The sequence below is a fragment of the Argiope bruennichi genome, chromosome X1 (assembly GCF_947563725.1).
Source record: "Argiope bruennichi chromosome X1, qqArgBrue1.1, whole genome shotgun sequence".
Classification (NCBI taxonomy): domain Eukaryota; kingdom Metazoa; phylum Arthropoda; class Arachnida; order Araneae; family Araneidae; genus Argiope; species Argiope bruennichi.
The window spans coordinates 127,282,603-127,309,392 of record NC_079162.1 but is presented as its reverse complement, the minus strand read 5'-3'; the positions used below and the strand labels follow the sequence as shown (position 1 = coordinate 127,309,392).

Genomic DNA, 26,790 nt, shown 5'->3' with positions numbered 1-26,790 from the left:
CTCCACTCAAAAAGCAATGCTCGCTGAAGTTCCGTTATGCATGTAGGTGGCGGTTGACGGGTTGCAACTTGCCGACCAAGCATGTCCCATACATGCTCTATCGGATTCAAGTCAGGTGAGAATGTTGGTTATTCTATACGAATGATATCTTCAGACTGAAGAATACGATATGAATATGAAAGATTCGTTTATGATGTTTGCACGGTGAGGATGGGCGTTGTCATCCATAAACACAAATTCTGCGCTCATGGTACCCCTAAACAAATGTACAAGTTGTTCCAGAATAATGTCTCGATAAAGTTGGACTGTCATGGTTCCGACTTGAACAAGCAGGTCTGTTCGGGAGCCCAGTATAATTCCAAACCAAACAAGAAATTCTGCACCACCATAATGGTGTCGTTCAATGATGTTCTCTTGATGGTAACGAGTACCTGACGTTCTCCATATGAAAGTCCGACGTGAATCAGATTGCAAGCTAACATGGAATCGTCGGAAAACAATACACAAGTTCACTATAACGATGCTCACATTGCATGGTCTCTACTGCAGGTTAACAGCTGGCGACAGTGAGTTGACGTCAGAGGAACACATCTGACAAGCCTGCGAGCATATAGACCAATGTGTACCAAACGGTTTGCCTTGAAACTGCCGCACCCGTGGCTGAAGATAGCTAATGAGACATGTCTGATACTGCGCTCCATCTGAAGCTTTTGGCAGTTACTGCCAAATACCGGTAGTCATTCAGCGCTGTAACTCGGGGGCGACCTGTAATATGACGTCTACTGACATTTTTATAATCGTGGAATCGTTGCCAAAGCCTAGAGATGACACTTTGGACGGTTCCAAGTTCCTCGGATACTTCCATCAGAGTACACCCACATTCCAGGGTAATTCTACCACGTAAAAAAATCATCCACATGCGTCCTCTGTGTCATAGCTATTCGGTTATGGCATTGAGCGGCTTACAGAAGGCTTGAGAACAATTTTACTTTGCCACCATTCCTTATTTACCCCTGTCTTACTCTCTCGTCACTGCGACGTACTAGCGGCGTCATCTGGGAGGATTCTGTAATTTGCATATTTTTCTTGAAGAATTGCGTAATAATTCAACAGGTGAAATGTTTACTTTAGAGTTCGATTTCCGTGAATTACCCTTAATTTATGGACATGTGTGCATTATAGCTGGATATAAGTTAACAAATATCAGCAAAACTTTCTTTCTCATAAAAATATTTTGAAAAATGTATAAAAATTAACAGTAACAGCACACATACACTGGGCTCTTTCATTGTATTCAACATCTTACAGCAATAAATATTAATTAATATAAAGGAATAATTTAATTAATTTTTTTAAACATCAGAATATTTTGGGAGATTTTAATATCCAAATCAATTTTTTGCAACACACAAATAAAACTGGCAAATAATTAAACATAATAAGAATTATCTATACGATGATTATAAATTATAATGAGTACAACATGCAACATTTTGAAAGGCGAAAGATCCATAATAGGGAAAATAACTGAAGAAACCAAATAAAATATATTTCATACCTAACAAGTTGACTCAACTTGGCCATCAATAATGCCATCTTTTTAGCAGCAGCAATAATTTCGTTATCCTTACTGGACCATTGCCTAACTTCTTGATGAAGGCCATGAGCAGCAACCTTATTTGAACATGACAAGTACGTGAAATTCATCAAATTTTAAACTAAGCATTTAAAACTAAAAATTTATACCAGCCAACCAAATAAAAGAATTTCATTGTAACAGCCAATTGAAAGGCAAGCATTAAGAAATTACATTTAAATAAAAATCAAATATTACCATATTAATTAAAAACAATTAACTCATTAAACATGCACAAATGTAAATTATAGGTACAACTCTTATTTATATTTAATCTATTATGATCAATTTATAGATATCCCACTACTAGGGAAGATATCAATTTTCTATTGGTAATTAGAATAAATAGTAAAGTTCGTAAATGGAACTTCATTACACAAATAGCAAAAATGGTAATGCAGTTTCCAATGTCTAATTCAATACTTATATTTAATACGGAAACCAACAAACTGAAAAATTATGATTAAAAAATTAGGAAAAACTTTAGAATTAATAATTCGAAAACTAATAAATTCTGTTGGTAAGAGTGGAGGGAAAAGAAAGGCTAGCTTCTCATGTAAATTTTATTGCCAATAAATATATTTTCCACTAAGAGATGCTTTTGCAGTTTTTTTTAGCCTGCATTATAGAACTAATTAATTTACCAGTTGTGTGCAGTTAACTTTTGAATTTGAGCATCCCCAAAGCCATTAGACTAATTGTCAGATAAGGAAGGAGACATGTTGAATTATGTAGTGATAGTCCGTCAACCATAAAGGTGGTTGCATGCAATGCTTGTTGCACCTGCATCTCTGAAATAATGCTGCCTGCAAATACTGCTGAGCATCTACTAAAACCAATTATTTTTTTTATTTAAATCCCTTAAACTATCTTGAGAAGTGAAGGAATGATTAAAAAATCAGAGGTGAAACTATGCCAAAGTAACTTCTGGATTGTTCAGCAAACCCACGAGTGCTTATTGCATTCCACACATGATATGTGCGATTACAAGAAAGAATAAAACCTGTCCTAAACACAGATGAAAGACAATCGGAATGCTACTTCACTTTACTCAATAGACTATTTACAATATTATTGTGAGAGATGATGCAATTAGGTTTCGATTCTTGGGTATGTAGCAACCTGTATGGATAGTTACCTTATAGTTTTCAGGAACCAAACTAAGGAAAGTTTCTCTAAATGTGCTCAATCAATAAGAAAAACCTTTTAACGGCTTTTGTTGATAATAAACTATTCGATTTCAACCGCCTAAGGTGTTAATGGCTCATACGTCCCCTCTGTAGTAGTAGTCTTTTGTATTTTTTTGCCTAGTCTGAAACCTAGAAGTGGCTTCGTATCAGTTCCCCCCCCCCCAACCTAAAACAGTAATTCACTTATTCTGGAGTAGGGAATATTAAATACTATGACCATGAATAAATTTCCAGAAGAGTTTCTGCTGTATAAATATTTGGCACATTAAATAAACCCCCTCCACTTTCATAATCATCTATATAGAAGTCATAAATAAAACGCTCCGCTATGACTATTTTGGAATGCGAGCTATCTGAAATTTAATAAATTTCTCAAGAACTGCTAAAATCATGGATTTAGTTTTACAGCTGGAACATTATAATGTAAACATTTTATGTTTGTACTTCTAACTAATCAGTAGATAAACAAGTTAGCGATTTAAGTATAATGTTTTAAGATTCTAGATGCCTGTATTTTCTTTTATAAAATGCTCTTTCTTAGTGTGTCTCATGGATTACATTCTTTTACTCCGTAGACTAAAAGCATAACTGAATGCTTTAAAATTATTATACTGCATACAAAAATCAAATATTTTTATGCTTAACATAGTTCAAATTTTTTGTAATAAATAATTGATGGTGTTTCCCCTATTTTGGTAATGCTTAGAATGCATATTAAAAACTGATATTTTTTTTTTTTTTTTTTTTTTTTTTTTTTTTGCTGAGAATACTAGTTTTTTTTTTAATGTTCGCGTCGCAATTTTGAGAAATACGCTCAGATTTTTGTATGTAATTGGCGAATGAATTGCAATAAACAATTATTTTTCTTCACAAAAATCTACTAAAGATAAACCACTGGCATAAAAAATAATTCAATCAAAATAAAACTGGGTATGGTTCATTTAGAATATGATATACATATGTTAATAATCACTTATGCATTAATTTATGCTTATAAGTCAGCATAATTGGTAATGAATTTATTTATAGCTACTACTTTGTAGTATTTTACAAATGCGATATTACGATGAAAAAAGGTTTGCTTTCTTTCTAAAAGGTTCTCCACTTTTCTTTGCAAGTATCATCATACAACTTTTCTTTGAATGAAATTTTCGATACATGTCAGAATTCACTATTAGACATTAATATAATTGATACAGGAATACTGATAATATAAAATTAAGGAAAAGGGGAAAAAAGCAAAAAGTTGAGTACAACTGATGAGCTTATTCATTTCATACGTCCTAAGAATGGTTCTTTTGAAGGGGGGGGGGTCACCAAAACAAAACCTCATAAAATTCAACAGCGTCAATATTAATTAATAACTGCTGAGCGAAATATCCTGATAGTATAGATTATGACATAACAGAAAAAGGATTTTATGGAGCAATTAGTGTACAGATGGAAAGCTTAGATGTAGGAATGAAATTCAACTCATTAGTGGTACATCACTTGTACTGTCCATAAACTAATGGTTAAAAGGTAATTAGTAGTGTTCCCATATACTGCCATTCCAAATGTAAATCTGTTTGGAAGATTCTCATGGACTATATTCTGTGCTTACAGAATTGTCAGCCCTGATTGGACTGCCTGATTAACATTATTAGATGCCGAGGGTCAGCCAATTCATGGATGCAAAACCGAAGTATTTCAAATCAAATATTTGAATTAATTTGATCAATGTAGAACAGATCATTGGTTCATTACCATCTAGCATACCATACAAGAAGTAATATGTCTGCAATGCTGCAGTGGCACTTTCTTCGATCTCATAAAAATGTATAGCAAAGAGGATCTTCTTTATTAATCATAACATACCTATGTAAAGTTTTATCGGCTAGCATATTCTGCAGAACTGCTTTTTTCAACAGATTATTTATGCAATCTGATACTTGACCTAACACCACTATTTGCTAGTAAAATTTATACAAATTTATACCAGAACTGACAAAACCTTCGTCCATTTCCATCTGTCCTTTGCAAAAATTATCTTTTTTATCTTTATTTTAGAATGATTGATTAAATTTTTTTTCATAATTTAACCGGCAAATATTATTACTAATATACTGAGTAGAAAAGCAAGAAAATTTCATTAAAATAGATATGAAAAAAAAATTACCATAATGGGTTGATTAGGCTGTATTATAGGGAAATGAGCTTCAAATTCATCATCAGTCTCTGGTGGAGGAGGACGAGGAGGAGGGTTATCTTCTGAATTGGGCAAAGGTGGGCGTGGAGGAGCTTCATCTAGATATCCATCACAAGGAGAAAGAAAATTGTAAGTTATGCAAAAGCATGGGAATTTTGAAATTCTTAAGTAACAACTTTTAAATAGCCATCTCATATTTCTGAAATATGCTATTTAAAAGAGCAAGACCCAATAAAGTTTTTTTTTTCTTTTTTCAAAATGGCAATTTAATCACTTTAAATAAGCTAAAAGGTAAGACAGATTTATAAAAATTACAGAATTATATCACTGAATGATTAATTTCAAATCAAAATTAGACTTATCTACACATAAATGTAACTGAATGGAAAAAAGAATCAAATATGCCTGTGAATATTTTTGGAAGTTAAAATTTGAGTAAATCAAATACATTACCTTCATTTCCCAATGAGGAAATGTCCTCTTCGATCCAAATAGACTATCAGTTGAAATATTTATACAAGCATTTAATATTTTCATCAGACATAAGTCACAATTATAAGCAAAGAGTAAAAATTATTAAATTTCTTTTTTTATAAATAATTTTGAGGAGGGTACAGTAAAATTTTTAATAATATAAATTCAGTCATTTAGCACAAATATTTTCCATTCTAAAACTATTTATTACTCCAATTCAGAGGGGGGGGGGGGAGTAAAAGAATTTTAACACAGCAAATATTAATATGAATAAATGCCAAAATTCATGCAATCAACAGACAATATACACTGAACAAAAAATAAAACACAATGAAAAAAATACTCCCAATAAATTTACTGACGAAAATTTTTATGTTATTTGAATTAAGAAATAAATATGCTTGAAACATTTTATATTCATTCATATTAATTATAATAGGAATTTATTGTTAATACAAGGTTATGCTAAATTCTATATCCAATATCATATTACAGGCAAATTCAAATCCAATATAATTCAAAATCCAAATATAAGTTATGTTAAAGCACAACAGTTAAATAAGAAAACTGTACTGCATTTTTCTAAATTCTCATGCAATGTGCAAACTTAATATCTAAAAGATCATCTGAAAGAAAAGTTTGATTTTCACCCAGACCGATAAAGATTAAAGAATTCTGCTAATTTATTAAAGATAAATTCAAAATATAAAATGTCACTCAGTTTTACAGTGATACACATAATCACATTTTCAAATAAAAACCTGGAGTTGACATAAGATCGTCATTAATTTTAACACCATTGGTAATGGTCTTCTTAATACTGAATCATAGCAAATGATGAGAACAACATTGGTATTTGTATCAAATTTTCTTTAAAATACCAAAATCAAACTAATGTGAAAACATCTGTATTCTAACATCCAATGTAATGCATATCATTACTACATACACAGAAGAAAATAGGTATCTATTTTTATAAGAATTGTCTACAGATGTTCGTAATACTCTGCTGCTATCTGGTTTATGTGTGTGTGTGTGCATGATGAATGCGAGTACGCCCAAAAGTATTATGAGCGTGCATATGGATAGCACTGAGTTATTCTTTCTTTGGTACTGTTCAGTTATTCTACCATTCGTTTCAAACCGAGTTTAATAATGTCTTAATTTGAGTGTTCCTGAACATTATGTAATTATGGAAGCGCAAAATTCACATTTTATTTACATTTTTTTAATGCTTAACTGTAGCAAAGGTTAATGGGCTGAGGTTTGCTAATATTTTCTTTCAGCATTACTTTTATATTATATTTGGCCTTTGATTTTGGTTTAACATTTAAGATAAAATATTTCTTTGATTTAATAATTCTACAACATTTTCTGTATCCCAAGCACTTTTTGTATAATTTTTTTCATCTTACTATTAATTTAATCATATTTTAGTTCTCGGTGTTTGAAAGTATTCATTATTTTATGAAGAATGACCCCTTTTTTTTTCATGTCTGATTTTTGGATGTTAGTGGATCACTATTTGTTTCAAATCAATTTTATTAATTATTTTTTAATTGCGTGTTTGTGAACATTTAGGATAAAGAAGATCCCACAGTATGGAAACAATACTTTTAATGTTACAATATATTTACATCTAAAGAATAACAATTTTACATATAACAATAATTTTTATTTCTTTAGCACCCTAAAACTGCGCATGAGACTGTGCATTTCTTTGATTCTTTCTTTCTCTTCTTTCATTAGTTAATTTGAGACAATCATAACTGAGACATTATTAACGGGAGAACAACCTGTTTAGATAGTTTTTGTAAAAAACAAAATAAAGGAAATTTAGTTTAAAATTGATAATATATTTTTTGCAGATTCATTCCTTCAATTTTTGTCACTCCAGACGAAGCAAACAAAATTTCAAAAAACATTTAAAGAAGGTCTTTCTTATTTAAATATACGACGAACTACGTAGAAATGGCACTGATGTCCCAGCTTCGAAACCCTGAAACACGCTTCAAATCAACTAATAATTTAAAACAAGCTAACAAAGTGTATCTGTGATTCCTCTGATACTGGAAGAGTTTATTATTTCTGAAGAGCATTAGAAGCAGCACAAACACTTTGCGGAAAATTATAATTTTGAAAGAAAAGGCTATTCTTGTAAAGTTATTTTTATCAAAATAATAGCAACGCAGCTGCAGCTCTTCAAGAATTCCAGAAACAGAAAATTTTTAGATGTGGACAAAAGTTGGATCGTGGCGTTCATAAATGAATAAAAAAATTGTGGCAACCTTCCTGGCAGAGAACAAAACCATGCGGATATATCTAGCGTTGAAAGATCATGCCATTACTACCGTAGATTTAGCAAATCATTCGTCATATGCTAATGCAAGCATGCCAGCTACTGAAAATGAAGTCAACACGTCGATTTCCACAATGAGAAAAGTGTTAAGTCAAATTTTGTGCTACTATCCATACAAGATTCAGAGAGCACAACAGATAATAGCTTTTTTTTCTTCTGTTTATTAAACGGACAAGTGAAGACACACAACTGTCGGATTTGATCGAAAGAGAATCCAAGCCCTATAAGCACAAGATATTATACGATATCTCCTCGATGTTCTGTGACATTCTGAATCCTGCCCAACATCACGTAGATATAGTAACAATGTTTTTTTGAGCATTTTGTGCTAATAGGCAGAAGTTCCACTGCAAGCAGCCAAAGCGACAGTGTAGTGCGGTTTTACAGCTACGTTTATCATAGGGCCATATTTTTTGAGGAATCAACAGCCATAAGAACACATTACATGTTCCGTAAATGGGAAAAGATCGCGGTATGTTCGATCTACGTACGATCTCAGTAATCACAAAACTTGAATCTTGAGTTGCAACAGTGAGGCTGCTGATGAGTCAAAATACTGTTTTAAGAAAGATGGTGTACCACTTGACATTACATTGGTTCGTATTTTCTCTTAACACAGTATCATGTAGGACCTTATGATAAGTCGATATTTTCAAACAATCTGGCCATCACGATTGCTTGATCACACATCATTCGATTTTTTGTGTGTTTGTTTTGGGGATTTTTGAAAGACTGTCTAAAGAAAAATGTTAGATGATCTCTGATCTGAAGATATTATGCTTCACATTAGCTCAATCTCACAGGATACATTGCACTTTGCAGCAGTAAATACACTCTGAGAATAGAATGCGTGATTGGAGATAATAGAGTATTCATTCAGCATGCGTAATACTGTGTTTCTTTATTTCGTCGCTGCTGAGTGGCATGTTTTATTTTTGTTGAGCACACTGCAACAAATAAAATTATCTCTCGCTCTTTTCCTGTGTTGTTTGGAGCCATAGAACCCGTACTGTTTTCGACAAAAAATCGCAGAAATAACCTTAAAAATTGGCTAACGTCATTTTTTTTTTTTTTTTTTTTTTTTACAGAGTGCTACACTTGTACTACATACTAGTGAAATTTTGTTTCATTTGAAGTCATAGAACCGGTTCTAGTGCCTTTTGAGTAAGCGAACTTTAATCATAAACAACCTTGTATATTCCATTAAATGTATTCGAGGTTTGTATCTCCACCCAGATTACACAAGTAGAATAATTTTAGTTGAAATGAACAACTGATATTTCACTGCAAACCAATCACTTGTTCCATACATAACCATTTTCTGTTCTACACTATCTGCCAATAAGTATTTGGACACCTATGCAATTGAAAATATCTGAGATCCTGATCTACGCCATGCCTACTGTACTTAAATATCGTATAGGAAACAGCATTGGCATTAGTCGCATGCAAGATGCCACGGAATTTAGAGTTGTCTGACTTCGAGAAAGGCATAATTGTCGGATTTCATAGAAATGGCCGATCCTTAAGGGACATATCTAGTTAGTTAAACATTCCAAAATCGACAGTGGCTTTTGTGATTAAGAAGTAGAAGGCGAGTGGTGATTGTCGGAATGTGCTTCGGCCCGACAAACCCACGAAACCGAGAGATGGAGACCAACGAGTGCTGTACAAAGAAATTCGGAAACACTGCACCAAACCGATGGCTCACATCTCCAGGAGTTTCAACCAGCATCCGGGATTGTTGTTTCGATAAATACCATTCGCACGGAAACACATTTGCTTAGTTTCCATGGTCGTGCTGCCGACCATAAGCCTATGGTTACAAAATCCAACCGTCCTGCTCGGTTGAGGTGGTGCAAAGCATGTCGAAATTGGACCGGAGATGAGAGGAAACAAATTGTTTGGAGAGATGAATCAAGGTTCAATCTCTATCAGTCGGCTGCTAGAGTCTGGGTTTGGCATATGCATGGAGAACGCCTTTTGTCAGAATGCACTGTGTTTTCAGTAAAGTTTTGCGGAGGCGGAATTATGGTCTAGGGATATTTCTCCTGGTATGGACTAGATCTCCTGATCCCAAATCCTGGTAAGCTTAACGCCAAATCCTACTTCACTATTCTAGACAACAATGTGGACAACAACACAACCTAAGTTGTGGGAGTTTTACGAGTTGGATCATTGCTATTTCCAGGATGACAATGCCACTTGTCACCATGGTTGGTATGATGACCATGAGGTGAACTGGTCTGCCTAGAGTCCAGAGTTGAATCTTATAGAAAACCTCTGGGACAAGTTGAATAGCCGAATTAAGGGGTGCAGCAACTGTCCAAAATCAGTGAAAGCATTAACACGTTTCCTCCAAGCCGAATGGAAGAAAATACCACTGTCCATCATCCAAAAACTTGTGGAAAGCATGCGCCAGAAGGTTAAGTTGCAATTGCCTCAAGTGGAGACTTCACCAGCTATTGAAGATGAATAAATTGTGTTTATCCCTTTTATCACAAGTGTCCAATTACTTATTGGTAGATAGAGCGGTTACATACCGATTTGTTTCCAGAACTATTTCAGAAGCCTTTACAAATAAGCTGACAAATATAAATGTAGGTTTTAAATAATTATAATAGTAAACAAAACAAACGGAAAATATACCTCCTATATATGCTAATGCTCCATACTTTGAAATCATACAATGAAATTTTATGTACGATTTAAAACTATTATGCATGATTCACGCTAATTTCAATAACAAATATATTTTTTCTGATATTACAAAACAAAGAAATATTGTAGGAAAAGAGGGAGGAACGGAGAGGCAAGACACTGTTGAAAAATAACATTCAATGGCAAATTTAATATTTTTTTCTATTACTTGAAAAGGGAAATAAGTAAGGGTTATGTTGCATTTACTTCACACTGATTAGTTGGCAATATAGAAATTCAAGACAGAAGCCATGGCAGCAAACACAATGCTAAACATTAACATTCGCACATCATTTTTAAAATGTACCTTTCTTGTAAGATAAAGGTGGTGGGCCACTTGTTGAAAAATTAGCCTCAACTTTAAATATTTGCCCAAAATCAGGAACATTCACTTCTTTCGAAAGATGCTTTTCTAGTAATAAAAACAACATTGTACAAAATTTTAATAAAATTTATAACTTCAATGAAATACATAAATCCTAAGCACCTATTCAAAAGGAGGTACTATGATATTTCTTTTAGTCATACAAATTGTACAGTAACGCATTGCAATAAAATGGGTATATGCATTTATAAAGTATTTTCTTTTTGGGAGGATTTCAGAATAAAAAACCCTAGAAAAAAAATGATATAATAATAAATAAATCACTCACATTATTACTGATACAGCACTTATTAACTTACCATTAAGGTTTAACATGCTCATATCTGGTGGAGGTGGAATATCTGGAGGAACCTCGGGAGTAACCATTACAGCATAGAGTACTTGGCCAACAGCAGTAGTCAGCTAAATAATTAACCGAAATTGAAATAAGTGTGGATTTTATATCTTAAAGCACTGTGAGAATAATAAAGGGAAATCTCTACAGTGTGTAGCTGTATTGTAAGGTTGTATTATTTATATAATGGTTGTTGATTGAAATATAAACGGTTTATAGGAAGCTTATAATACTTACACGAACTAATTCATTGATTTCTGACACAGTGAATTTTAAGATTTTTCTCAAAGGAAAAAAAGTATTTTTATCGAAAACCTCTAACGTTTGTTTTTACTTCTCGCACACGTATTATAGAGGAAGTATAGTAATCGTAGAATTCGAACTCGAGATTTCGACGAATTTCCAAGTTTTCGACCTCCTTGAGTTCAAAACACACATTTTTGAAAAATGTCCATCTGTCTGTCTGTGACAAATATAACCAAAAACTTTTCCAGCTACACCGTTGAAATTTGGTATACAGTCTTTACACCAAATTTGCAGATTTCTATCAAATTTTGATTAAAATCTGTTCAAAGGAAGGTCGTCTGACCGGCTTTCGAATATAAGTTAACATGATAACTACAAAACGAAGAGAGCTAGATAGGTAAAATTCGATACTCAGATTTAAGATCTATACTGTAAACACCTGTCAAATTGAGAAAAATACAACTAAGGGCTGACAGTCTGTCAGTATGTAGTTTCAGAAACAAGTAAATGCGATGATTCAAAAATGCTATGACTTAATGTATCAAATTTGATATTGATTTTGTGACTTCAAATGCAATTATGTGTCAAATCTTTGTTCGAATTTGATAAAAAAAATGTATTTAAAGCACAAATTCTATTTTTGGAGCAACGTTATGCCAGGGAATAATTGTCAAAAAGCTCACTAAGGATGACACGAAAATACACCTATAAAACAAATTAATTTTTAATGTTATACTTACAGCTTTATTACTGGTTCTCCAACAAGAAACTGCTTTAGGATCATTTATATTAAGAGCAACCATTTTGGCATCTTGCACCATAGGAGTTATAGCTGCAAGAACAGACATTTAAATCTTAAAAAATTATGTTATTTGTCATCATTCAATTCATTTTCTTGCTAATGCATCTGCATGTACGAATGCAACTCCCTCCTAAATTATTAATTAAAAATAAAATTTAAAAAAAACCCTTCAACATTTAAAAGTTTTGCTTCAAAACAAGACAGAAAGGCATAAGAGAATTTTTCAATAATAATATAATCTGCTTTTCAGAAAACTCTTTTAAAAGGATAAATACAATTACTCACTTAAAATACGATTTGTAAATAAATAAAGGAGTTTATAATTCAAAGAGGAAAAAAATATTAAAGAAACTGATAGAAATAAAAACTACAAGAAAGAGATAAAAAGATCAAAGTTTAAAACTTACTTGATTGCAGCAAGTCGGCAGACTGATTGACTCTCTCAACAAAAAAAGGATCTTCAGAATTATCCGATTCTTGCTTAGCAACCATCAGTACTCTATTGGCCAATCGAGCAATTGTTGAAGTATTTTCAACCATTTTATCAGGAGCATGAATGGCGATTGCATCTTCGCAAGCCTTGGTGTGCATTAAAATATTATCCTCTAAACACAGAAGTTTAACAAATAAATTGGAAACCATCACAATCAATACCATTTGTACAGATGAGATAATAAAAATGTAAAAATATTACAGGCATGACACAAACTTGTTACAAAAAGAAGGAAAAAAAATGTTGATTTTTATAAAATAATGAATTGTGTCAAACAAATACTGAGAAGTAAAATATGATCAACTAAACAATAAAATAAAGTTATACAAAGTGCTGGGGATATTAAAAATACTACGAAAATATTACAAATTAGAAAACTAATCGATCTCAAGAATAATTAGATTCGATTACTGAAATCTGAGGAAATATGTAATATCTTTGAGAAGATTGGGATTTTGTCATCAAGTTTTATTCAAAACTTTGTTAGCTCCGAATGAAAGATCATTCAGATTCAAACAAACGTTACTGTATACTGTTCCCACAGTATACAGTACTAAATTTGTTAAACCCAATGAAAAAATAAAGCACAAATAAGAATCTAAAGAGAAATTAACATTATTTCCAATTAATTAATCTCTTAAGTAGAACTCATTTGACAATCATATCAGAAAATTATTGGAAATACACACACATCTGAAGCCTAATTTTTTTTTTATTCTTGCACGAACTTAATACAAATGTAATAATGAGTTCAAATTTATATTTATAATTTCAAAAGTACATAAAATAAAAGTTTAAAAAACTGACACAAACAGTTTATTCTTCATTTTATTTAACACTTTGTACAGAAAACGTACAGCACAACAGAGGTGAAATGGAGTACTTTACAAAAATACATTTCTTATTAGTCAGATAGTTCCAAAGGAAATTAGATACTGCAGTTATTTTATGTATTTCTGAACAAGAACTTTACCATTTTACAGATCATTAATTTAAATTAAACATAGTTTGTATTTCATAAAAAGTAATTAAACATCAAATTGATATAATGCTATGTCTTGTGTTCCATATTAAGGAAACTAAATTTTCATGCACATCTTATTTAAAACAGAAAATTTCGTATTAAACATCTTTGCAACTTTTTTTTGTACATAACAATATTTTTTTCACAAAATTCATTGTTATTCAATGATTTTTAAAAACGTATATTGATAATGATTCCATACCAGACATTTTTATGAAGCTGACAGTGTCTGTTGCTTCATCTGCAAGAGCTCGCATCTTCTGCACACTATCGGCGTACTGCTCTCGGAGATTTTCAAAATGCTCATCAGCAGCCTAATTAAGAAATTTTTATAAAATTTTTCCCCAAAAAAGTTACATTTTTACAAATATATTAAAACATGTAAAAGTAGAACAAAGAAATGCAAGCAATATACTTAGTTAAATAATATTTTCTATCAGTAGTTACAATTAAAGAAAAATAAATGGTTACCTTCCCAAAGTGTTTTATCAAGAACTTCAATGTGATTTTAATTATTTCCAATAGGAGAATCTTTTTAAACATTGAGAATTTTCTATAAGATATTTATTTACAAGATTGAAAATAACAAGTTTCACAAAATGTATCCATTACTTTTGAAATGCAGAACTTACTATAATTCATAGAACTAATAATAATAATAATTTTCATAGAAATAATTCTTGGAAAGAAAGAGAGAGAGAGAGATATCCCAAAAAATAATAATCTTAATTAGTGAAACTTTATTTCTAATATATACTGGTATATTGCATATATTCTGAGTAAGATAACAGATAATTTAATGTAATGAGTAATTTTTAGTTTTTCCTCTTAGAGTTGAAACATATTTTAAAACATTACTACACTGATTATTTTATACCTCCAAATACTCATTCTGTCTTGAAAATAGTATAGATGTTGAATAGGTACATTATTAAAATACGCATGAACAAGATTATCTTCATGGAACTTAAAATATAAATAAAATTATTAAGAGAAAAATGATCGATAAACGAATCATTTAATTTTTCAATCATTTTGTTAAAATCGCTGGAAATAAAAATATTTAACAAGGAAAGCTCAAAATTCGAGGCTTCCCCTTTCCAAAATGAACGGTTCTCAAAAATATTTAAAATAGTGAAATCGTATTTTGTTAAAAAGATGGAGGGTAGTTATTTAGAAAGAATTTAAACTGAAAATTATTATTACAAAATATCTGGTATGCCATACAACCTTTAGGATACTCTGTAAAGTTTAGAAAGATTGTTTATTTCCTTAGTACATACAAAATAATATTTAAAATTTTAAGAAAATCTGGGTATACTTAGCAAAAAATATTTACTGAAGACAGGAAGAGTAAAAGTTTTGTATTTTAAGATCCGATTTTCCTTAATCATACCGTATTATCTGTTTATTGCCAACTAAGAAAATTTAATTGCTAAACAAAGAGTATTCAATAAATATCAAACCTTATTGTCAGGGTAGGACATTCTTATTCGACCAGCATTGATTAGATGAGGTGTTAAACTTTCAACCTATAATGAGGAGAAAGATTAATATTGTACCAGAGGAAAAAATAACACAAAATAGTAGCTACAATTTATACCTGATTAGCAGAATTAAGCAACATTTCCGCAAGTTTTTTGTTTGCAGAACCACCAGTAGCCACACTTCGAGCTGTACGAGCAACCCTTTGAGAAAAATTGCTCAGTGCTTGAGCTTTTTCATTGAAATTAATTTCACGATTTGGTGTCCCTGTAGAATAAATATTTAAGAAATCTGTGATTATAAGTCAATAAATGCAGGTAAAAACAAATAAGAAGATTCTGAATTAATAAGAGTCAAGAAAGAATACCTGCAATAAAGAAAGCAGAAGGCATTGTAAAACAAATCAAATAAATTTTTCTATAAATAATTTGGGAAAAATATTCCATTTAATATTTGCAAATACTATGCTATTTCTTACCCTCTGAAGATAGCACAGCATCTGTGAATTGCTTGAGTGGAGTTGTAATATCAATGAAGTCCTTAACAACCTAATTAACAAAGATAAACTTAATTTCAATATTTTAATTTATTAGGATATAAAATCATAAAAATTATATTTTTGTATTAAAAACTTCAAAATTTGCATTCATTAAGCATATTAATATCCAGATCTGTGATCACAATTGAGGAAAAAAAAAAGTCAAAACAATATTACAGTGTATGAATTAATATGGATAAGAGCAGTAAGTGTGGTTTTTCATAAAATACATACTCTGTTCATTTAATTAAATTATTATACAAAAAATTTTATGTGCTGTCTTACTGATTCAATTAAGAATCTACAGAGTACTTGAGTAGTTTGAAGATAATGTGCCATTTTGAATAAAATTATAGTGCCTTTGAACGATTTCATTTCAATAAAGGAGAGAAACGATGCTTATATAACGACCGGGAAAGGCGATTACTCTTCTAGGGGCATGCATACGTGAAATACAAGAGAAGAATTGCATTTTTTATCTCTTTACAATATGGCGCTATAAAAAAATGACTTTGACTATTCTTGTAGCTCCCGTAAAAGAACTTTTAGTCAACTTTTGGAATTCGAGGCATAAACAGAACTCTGCTATTTGGTATATCAGAGATACATACGTGTGACAGTTGAGATAGTTTTTTTGCTGTATCTTTTAAAAATATTGTATTACAATCGATAGCTACATAATTCATTTAGCAAACAAAGAAAAGCTACTTATACGGAAATATCTACGTCAGTTGACAAACAATCTCATGAAAGAATACATTGAATGAAGAGCTCCTACCTCTTTATAAAGCAAGTAAAAATTAAAAATGTTGGGAAAAAAAACCAGAATTAGGTTTTGAAGAAGTGAATAGTATGTGATTAAGTAAAAGAAAGAAATAAGTTTAAAAGAATGAAAAACCCTAAAATCGCAGAGTTAGCTCTGAGAGTTTTATGAAATTTATATGTTTGAAGCATTCTAAGCATTTTTGCTCGGATTACAATGATACAATGAAGTGAATATGAAGCTGATTCTTCGCTTTTTATATCTAAATTTTATTTTTTTAAATAACCAAATGGTTACCACGGTTTTGTATAACAAATATAAACATCTCAATTGGAATAACGAGAATTTCATTTATTTTCACATCCTTCGTATAACACTTTGGTCATTTTATATCTTTTTTACGATACAACGTATATATTGTTTTGGTGTTTCATAATTACGGTATTAAAATAAAATAAAAATGTTTAAGATGATTGTACTTATTAACCTTTAACCAATTACAATCTAATTTTAATAGTTAGGCTCTTAAAAATTTATCTTTTTTAACAGCGTATCTTTAAATATGCACGACCTTTCATGTTGGTATAGCATGCACATCTGTTGGAAGGTTCAAAAATAGAACAAAATATCTATCAGCAATTTAATAAAGTATATAACAGCAAAATTCTGTAAATATATTCGCCTCAGAAGAGCAAATATTTCTTTCTTTAAGGTTCATTTTCATGAGAAAAACAGCTTTGCATTATGAATAAGCAAAAAATAAATGTTCTACACAAGTGAACAATGACACTCATAGACAATATTTGAATTCCCTTCTTTTTGTGTAAGACAATGGTATCTAGAAATATTCCCCGTTAAAGAGCCACAGAATATTTAGAATAATATAAGCAGAACTCTCATCAACCTTGAATTTTTTAGAGTAAACAGCTGCAAGCATGATTACTGAGCTTGTAATGCCTTTTCTAACAGAATCCTCAGTTAAAAAATACTATAAAAACAATCTCAAATATTATACACAAGTAAATATTAAAAATAGATCCCTTTAAACAACATACTATGATTTTTGCTTAAATTTTCTAGGATTATTACAAAGCAAGTCTTAATCAACTAATAAAACTGAATTGTAGTAACAAAAAGATGTTTACATAATTAGGAATACTAAATTAAGGATAAAATGGGAACAAATACTTAGGATTAAAAATTGATGCAAATCTTGCACGTTACTTATAACAAAAATTATATACTTAATCTTACTTGTAACTTAAAATATTAAAGATTAATCGTAATAAAAAAAATTATACACTAACCTTGCCCACAATTGTCTCTTGAATCTTATTTTTCAGTTCTTGCAATTTTCCTGATATAGCCTGAGCTATTGTTATAGCTTGATAACTATTGCCCTGAAAAAATGTATAAATATTGAAAACTGCAGAAAATTCTTAATGCATTCAGTAAATGAAACTAAAGGAAAAGAGGTTATGCAATCCAATCATGATAATAAGACTATGCAGAAATCTAAATAGTTTTTTAAAAAAGAGTTAATGAAATAAAGAAATAATTCAGTTTATTTGGGTTACAATCACCCAATCCGATTTCATGGGTATTATTATGAATGGTCCAAGATTATAGCAATACAACAATCCATTTTCCTAAACCTGCACTTACAAGATACACAAAAAACTTGCAATAAATAAACAGAAATGAAGAAATATAAAATAACACCATAAATAATTTGAAGACTTACTTGACCATGACGGCACAATTCTGCAAGTTGACGAGACAAATTTTCTGTTTCTGAACATAATTTTTGTACTGTCATTTGCTCAGAGGGAGGGCAACTATTGACAATCTTTCTTCCATCCTCAACAATAAGTTGTATAGCTTGATGACCTTGAAGGAAGATCAAAACATGAGAAAAAATTTAGTTTAGACAAATTTCATTTAAAAAAGTAAATTTTGAAAGTTCACACTGAAAATCTATATATACACAGGTAAATAATCAAATTCAAATTTTAAGGAGTATTTTTGTACATTCAAAACCAGGATCTATTATTTTTACTCTAATCAAAAGAAAGTAATGGTAAATAATAATATTTTTTTATATTTATTTATTTATTCTCCCGAATATCCATTTGGATTAATTTTGGTAGCATTTCAGCTTAAAAGGCTGAAACAGAGGAAAAATTTTTAAAAATTCTGTTTAAATAATCCCTGCACAGATATTTTAGGATAAAAACTGAAACAAAAAACTGATACTATGTTTTAAGGTTTTTAATTAAAAGTAAAATATATTTGGTAGGTAAAAGCAAAATGCCTACAAGGTTTGTTGAAGTTTGCCAGTAAGAGCAAAGCAAATAAGATGTGGATTTTAAAGAAATGGCTTAAATAATAAAAGCTACTTAATTATTGCTTTGCTTACTAAAGTGCTACATGATAGAATAATGTCTTATTTCATTGTATTTACTATTATATTCAGAGTCCAAGTCCTGAGTTACAGTTTCAGACTTAATATGAAACTTTTATTTTTTTTTCAAATATTGCTTGCATCTATTTAAATTACCCTGAGATTTGTAAAAACACTTTTCAAATCAAAATACAAACAAAGCTATCAGAAGACTGATGCATGAACATAAAAGTACAAAGTAGAAATTCTTTTACATAAAAATGAACATAAAAGTTCAAAGTAGAACTTTCCTATATTATATTGTACATATTAGGAGGTATCTTTTACATATAATATGTAATTTGCAAAAACATTTTTGAATCAAACAAATCAACTTTAAAAAAAAACTATAGATGAATTTTAGCAATACTAAGAATTTTACAGAAGAAACAAATTTATATCACCAACACTAAAAACAGCATGAAGATTATGAGCCATTATTAACATATTTTTGACCAGTATAAATAATTAATGAATCAACATATACAAAAACAGCATAAATTAGATATTTATTAAGATGGGGGAGGGGAAATAAATATATTTTTAATATTTGTCTTACCTAAACCATTATCATTAAATGATGGATTTGTTAACCAAGCTCGAGCTTGCTCCATTCGCCCTCGAAGAGTATGAGCAGGCTGTTGAACACTACTTCTTTCAACATTAGATATTCCTTGACTAACTAATCCTATTAATTCTCTCAGCTTTTGACTAATTCCTCTAGATAAAGCTTCTGCTTGAGGTGTTGTACCCTTAAATGAAAAATAATGCTTGGAATTTATTAAACGTAGAAATTAATTAATACTTTTGTAATTCAGATAACTGTTAAAAGCTTAGTGTTTCAAAGTTAAAAAAGAGAATGCAATTATGTTTTTAAAGTTTAGGGACCCAAATGTACACAATTAATAAGAGATATCAAAAATATTTTACTAAAAGTACAGTAAATGCTGATGCAAAATTTACATAGATCATATTTTATATTTAACAGTCAAAAACACAAAGAGCAATTTAAATACTCTTATAACAAAAAGTTTGAGAAAAAATTTTATAGAAATTATTGTCTACCCTACTATACAGTATATTGGGGAATTAATGATTTCAAAGTAATGTCACATAATTAATGCGTATTAATTTACATGAAATTCCGAATGATAAACAATGGATTTTAATGTGAAAAAGCGAAAACAATTAAAGGGTTGCCACTCATAAAAAAATGGGAAAAAAATCCCTCTACATATAAAATATAATTCAAAATTTAAGAATTCAGAATTAACTATTTTACATCTCCCAGAATTGTGGGGATTAAACCATTTTAATATAAACAGTTCTGATGATGGAATAACAACCTAATTAAATATTTATTAGTGAACATATTATTAGCCAGTAATTATAACTTATAAGAGAATAAGTTATCAGCCAGCCATAATCTGAATATATTTATTGCAGTGCGTGTGTGAAGAAAAAGCACAATTCAGCCAATGAGAACTTCTATTTGCAGTTTTGAATTTAGTGTTAATGAATAATGTTTATTCTTAAATTTTATAAGTAAATAAGATAAAGTAAGATTTAAATCTTTTTATTAGTACAAGTAAAAAATGCATAATGTTTATTCTCTTAATAATAAAAAAAATGCAAGATATATAATCGAATGTGATGAATTATGCAATCCAGTTTTGTGCTTTTTAAAAAATGAACAGTGCCAATACATTTTGTGATGAAGAGCTTTCATATTTTTCAATTACTCGAAATTAATTGAAATGCTTTATTTTATGACAGAAGGGAAAAACAAATTTTAAAACTACACAATCTTTTAAAATTCTAAAAAATTTCAATTCGCAGTGTCATAAATAATTAATAGAATATAACCAATATTATTGTAATTTTATTTAAAGAAGAGGAACAAACACTTAAATCCAAATTAAACTATTACTCTTATTTCAAATTTTTATTTTAAATATTGATTTATATATCATGAGTTATTCAACTGATACTAAATTTTATGAATAATTTGAGCTTTTAACTTAACAATTATAAAAACATTCTATATAAAGTAGAAATTTCTAATCACACAGAAAAAAAATTACCTTTCCTTCCTCTCTGAGTTCACAGAGGGCATTTGTCATAGATGTTATATCGCCACACATTTTCTTAATTGCTGCATTATCAGGAGGTAGGCATCTTTCAGCAACTCGCATTGCATAATCCAATATATATCGTAATGATTTTTCACCAACACCTCCAACAACAGTTGTTGGGTCTTCCAACCAGTCATGAGCAGCAGCTAATTTCCCATCAATAGCATTCTAAAATATGGATATCCAAAATGTTAGATAGCAACTATAATAATAAACAAAAACATCTCAAACAATATAGTATCCTCCCAAACACATCAAGTTTTTTTTTCTTTTTATTTACACATTATCAAATTTTTTTGTTGACTTGCTACTTATAATATCAATTAATAACAACAGAATGGGCAAAACTGGTACTGTGCTATCAGTCATCATCAAATAAAATAGCCCAAAGCCTGATGTTTATGATTATTAAATAGTACTTTATTTCCACACACAGGAAGAAAGGTTTTTTAATCTCCTATCAATATAATCTCAGTTAAAATGCTTATTCATAATAAGCAAGAATCACCAAAATACAAAATTTTTAGCAACTGATAAATTTTTCAACATACCTGGGCTTTTTTCATAACAGTCAAGGTATCAGCATCCCATTCATCCTCATCGTAGTTGGTAAGTTGCAATACTCTAATTATTTCATTTATCTCGTCAGTCATTCTTTGAGCAAGATAATTTCTATTTGCAGCAGCTTCATCAACTCCTTTACCATCTAGGCACATATAAATAGAGTTAAAAATAAATATTTCAAGCTAAAGAAATTCCTAAATTTGAATACACAATGAAAAAGTGTACTTAAGATAAATACAGCAGAAAAAAACTAAAATTACAGAGCTTCAATAATATTCAATAATCACGTTGATACTTACTTTGATTCAAGATCTGTACAAATATTTTCATACTACAAATTAAGATAGGAGCTAAAGATTTCACAGATTCAAGGCATCGAATAAGAATATCTCTGTGTGCTTGATGAATAAGCTCTTTCTCTCTTGCATCAACTTCACGAGAAACTTTTGTTAAGCACGGACTAAGGTCCTAAATGCAGAAATATGTATATATATATATATATATAAATTGAATATGAATGAAAGTATGCAATGTTTGGTGTAATTTTATACCTTTTAAGGAAAGTGAAAATTATTTACTTTTAATTCTACAGACTATTTACACATTTTTAAATATTTCAAAATGTAAATAAGTTAACAGATATAAGCTTAATTGAACTCACTTTCACAAACTGCACTAAGTCTTCCATACTTTCAATGACTTCAGCAACAGCTAAATAATCTAAGACTTTCTTACATTCTCTTATAATTTTTCTCACTTCTGACTCATCAAAGGATAACAATAAAGCATATGTATCTTGCAAAATACCTATGTAAAGAAAAATAATATACAAAAATCAGTTTCCTGTTATACCCACTGTTACACCCACATCACTAGCAAATTCATTGTCTACCTTTTAAAATGTTCATATTTTAAGTTCCATAGCCATAAAAACATGAAATAATTAAGAAATTTAGCAGTTAAAACAAAGATATTTCTGAAATCTTAATGGATATGTCCTTATACATCCTATTTGCAAATGCAGCAAAATAATAAGACAAACAATTTTAGAAAAAATAAAGTTGATACAAAATATGACACAAGATGAAAGCAGCAGAAAAATGATATTTTAACCAACAAAAATAGGATGCTGAAAATAGATAAGAAATGACAGGATGGAATAAGATGAAATAGATAAGAATTTATAGCTATAAAAAAATTTGTATTCCGTGTTTTTAAGCAGTGCAATACTGTATTAAGTATATTAAGAATATAAGATTTGTACTTTCTAACATCTTTTTACTGTTAGTAAAATTGAAATGTATATGTATTAATTAAAATCAAAAGAATGCAAGCTAAAAATGAAAAAAAAACAAAAAAAACTATATTAATAGCATTTGTTTCTTATAAAAAATTATTTTCTGAACACATTATGCACACATGTGTTACAATATTCCGAATATTTTCTAGTTTGAATAACATAAGGTGTTTTTATTACACTGATCAAAAGAGTCATATTATGTTTTTTCAACCTAAATCAAACTTCTAATAAATTACAAATATAATTTGCAATCTTGCGAGACCTATAAAATAACTATCTTAAAAACAATAACATCAAATTATTTATCCAATCAAATACAATACAATTCTGAAAATTTTCTAGAAGTTATGTTGCTTAAGGATGAGAATAAAATGTTTCACAGCTGAGAGCAAGAAACTGTTATATATTATTCATGCTCCCAGACAGTAAAAGTTTTAAAATTACCTTTGGCACCCTCAATAAGTTTTTTTCTAGCTGGTTGTGAATAAGGATCACGTCCAAGCATCAGTGAGGCTTCTTCAAGAAGTTTTGAAGCTTTTTCCACTCTGTGTAATGCAGTGGGCATGTCTTGTCGAAATATTGGATCATCACTGCTGTTCACTGTTTCTCGACCAACCTGTTAAGTATTAAAAGCAGTAAAAATGAATATTGGAAATTTATGAGCATTTCAAAGAAAAATTTATTTTGAGAGCTTTGAATGATATTTTCAAAATAAAAAAAATAGATTATTAGAATTTTAAATATCAAAAACAACTAGATATGTAACAAATTTAACACCTGCTCTAGTATCATATCTAACAAACAAATTACATTTAAAATGTTTATGTTTCACTTAAAAATTCAGAAAAAACATTGCTTTATTACTGTAAGTAGTTATTTTAATTTTAATGCATATGAAGGCTTTTATATTTATTCCAACAAAAAATAGCGGTTCAGACTAATGCATAACTTAAACCATATTGCATACCATAATTAGAAAATTTTAATACATTTAAAACCAAATTAAATAATTTGGTTAAAATTTTTTCTTATCCTAAACAATCTATTTTTTTTAAATTTTTGTTTGACTTCTAAAAAAAAGTTAACTTCTTATTTAAAGATTAAATTATATTCATATAAGTCGTATTAAAAGAATGAATTTATACAGTTGATCCTTTCATGCATTCCAAAAACACAACTAATTTCAATGTGTTTGAGGGTAACAGAATAACCAGTTAAATAAGTGGTTATCAAAAATGACTTATCACATATTAGAAATATACTTTTTAACTGAAAAAAAAAAGAAAGAAATCTAACCTTCACTAAGTTGGCAACAGCTTTGCTGACAGCTTGAACTGGTCGAGATAAATCTGGCATAGCATTTCCATCTTCAGCTTCTTCATGAAGAATAACTAATCGGCTTACCTAAAATTGACAGTAAGCAATAACTTTCTTCCAGCAAGCATTACTATAGACAAATGGTTGACAAAGAATTTGAAGAGCAAATGTCAGAAATTAGATAAATTCTATTATATATAAACAAGAGAATATAAAACATATTTTCTAATAGACAATTTTAATTACTCTGTATTTTATGCTAGAGAATATTTAATAAACTATAAGGATATTTTAGAAATGGAACATAACATCTATGTAGATAACAATTCATAATTTTAACAACTTAAAAGCTTTTTCACTCACATTATAACTATATCAATTATGCTTTACTTATGACATGCTGTTTAAATAAATAAAAAAAAAGTGCCATAATTTTTAACAGTGAAACTAAAAGTAATCAGCAAGTATACATCATGACAAAGATTTAAATAACATAATAAAGAATTCACCTAATAAAGATTTAAAAATACTATTATAAATGTGAAATTAAAAAAGATGCTGCCCAAAATGAAAAACTAAAATTTAATATTTTCAAAAATGGCAAAATTCACTCAAGATTTTACATTAAAAATACTTAAAACAGAAAGAAAAGATTTGATAAAGACAACCAAACCTAAAATAAAAAAATAGTAAGTTTTGTACGAATAAGAAAATAAAGTTAAACATTTGCTGATAATGGATATCATTTTATTATGACCAAATAAATATAGATTAAATTATCAAGTACAGATATCAAAACAGGAAATTTAACCTATTTTACAATTCATTTCTACATGAAATATTTTTAGTTAACTGTTGGGTATGATTGATAAAAGAAAAATATATTCAATTTCATGAAATTAACATATAAGCAGCACCTTTTATTCAGATTTTAAAAATAACATTACAGATAATTACTCATATACTGTAAAACTAAAAACTTTCACTGCTAAATTGTAAGGAATTTTACAGTGAGAATAAGAGTGTGACAAGAACCTTTAAAGATTAAAACTTTTTTAAAGATATGTACATGCATGGACAAATATATTTATTACAATATTGTATTTTACATTTAAACCACTCAAAATATTTACAGTGATTAATATCTATAGTAAATTTGTATTGGTTTCACCATTATCTTAGCTATTAGTTATATTAAAGAAACAGTAATAAACAGTGACAGTAATAAAAAGAACAAATTAGTTAAAATATAAATATTAAAACTGTTTGTTAAGTTCATCAAAATTTTTTAAAAAGGCGTCTTTCAAAAAATAGTATTAGAATAAATAAACCTCCACAGAATATTTTTAGTTTATCATAAAGGAATTTAGATAAAATCGAAAAATATTGTATGCATCTCATTTCAATAATTTCAGTCGGCCGAACTTCAATGAATTTATTTATTTATATGACAGATAAACAAGTTAGAAACAGGAGACTTGTTATTAAGGATTGAAAAGATTAGTAATGATAGCATATTTTGCCATTTCTTTTTAGATTACTTAATATCAAATTATTCAAAGTAATATCTTTATAATGCCTCTATTTTTTTTTTTAATGCAGAACTTACAATACAAACAAAACTGTTTTTCTAATACTAAAATAATAATTAAAAAAATTCAGTCAAATTACGAAAAGTTACTCTTGTTCATTCGCATTAAATAAAGTTAAAAAGAAAAAAAAAAAGTCATCATACTTGTTGGGCCACTGGTTCAAGAATGTTCTCTATTGTCTTAGTGTGAAAAACCGACATGATTCTTGAAAAATATTGAACTACACAATTATAACATAAGTATTAAAACCATACAATTCCAACTGAAAGCATGAAATCAAATTGAAAAGAAACAGAAATTGAACCACAGAAACAGGTGTGGCACACTATCAACCCATCCGTCTGCTATACCGTAACGTCAAACCATAAATGGAAACAACACCTCGTGTTCCCAGGAACCACAACAAGTGATCTCATTGGACGGTTGTATGAGACCTACGCATCTAGAACATCCAAATAAATATTTATTTTAAGAAAGCAAAGATGACATTAAGAAATGTTCGATTTTTTCTGACTATAATATCTATTAAAAATTTAAAGTGATAAATTAGATTTTCTTGAGAGAGATTTGCTTCGAATTATTTTTGAATAACAAAATAGGGATAGCTTTCCTATCTTTAAGCACAGTTTTGAATACAAATGTTACACATTTAACAAACATTCTATCAAATTACCATCTCATTAATAATAAAGAATTTTGAAAGTTAAGTTCTAAAAATTATACAATGAAAAATTATCGTTGAAATTGCATGGATTTATATAATAAAAGCAATGTTGCATAATTTTAATTCCGTCGAGACCTCAAACGGAAGTAATAATAATA

General features: G+C 29.4%; 1 protein-coding gene across 3 annotated transcripts in view; it reads right to left on the bottom strand.

The window, feature by feature from the left end:
• LOC129959455 (vinculin-like) overlaps window positions 1–26,359 on the bottom strand; it is a 34,973-nt gene extending 8,614 nt beyond the window's left edge. For 2 of the 3 annotated variants that reach the window (XM_056072289.1, XM_056072290.1), the window contains exons 1-20: window positions 26,112–26,359; window positions 24,356–24,463; window positions 23,504–23,675; window positions 22,421–22,566; window positions 22,059–22,227; window positions 21,747–21,901; window positions 21,145–21,363; window positions 19,620–19,812; window positions 18,362–18,507; window positions 17,925–18,017; window positions 15,795–15,864; window positions 15,435–15,583; window positions 15,298–15,363; window positions 14,034–14,145; window positions 12,722–12,919; window positions 12,253–12,344; window positions 11,232–11,334; window positions 10,855–10,959; window positions 4,985–5,112; window positions 1,559–1,674 (exon numbers count right to left, since the gene is read on the bottom strand). In XM_056072289.1, coding sequence (XP_055928264.1) covers window positions 1,559–1,674; window positions 4,985–5,112; window positions 10,855–10,959; window positions 11,232–11,334; window positions 12,253–12,344; window positions 12,722–12,919; window positions 14,034–14,145; window positions 15,298–15,363; window positions 15,435–15,583; window positions 15,795–15,864; window positions 17,925–18,017; window positions 18,362–18,507; window positions 19,620–19,812; window positions 21,145–21,363; window positions 21,747–21,901; window positions 22,059–22,227; window positions 22,421–22,566; window positions 23,504–23,675; window positions 24,356–24,463; window positions 26,112–26,168 — 2,597 coding nt within the window. In that variant the 5' untranslated portion in view covers window positions 26,169–26,359. The remainder of the gene's footprint in view (window positions 1–1,558; window positions 1,675–4,984; window positions 5,113–10,854; window positions 10,960–11,231; window positions 11,335–12,252; window positions 12,345–12,721; window positions 12,920–14,033; window positions 14,146–15,297; window positions 15,364–15,434; window positions 15,584–15,794; window positions 15,865–17,924; window positions 18,018–18,361; window positions 18,508–19,619; window positions 19,813–21,144; window positions 21,364–21,746; window positions 21,902–22,058; window positions 22,228–22,420; window positions 22,567–23,503; window positions 23,676–24,355; window positions 24,464–26,111) is intronic. The other variant, XM_056072291.1, reaches the window with a different exon arrangement.
• Window positions 26,360–26,790: the final 431 nt, after the last annotated feature.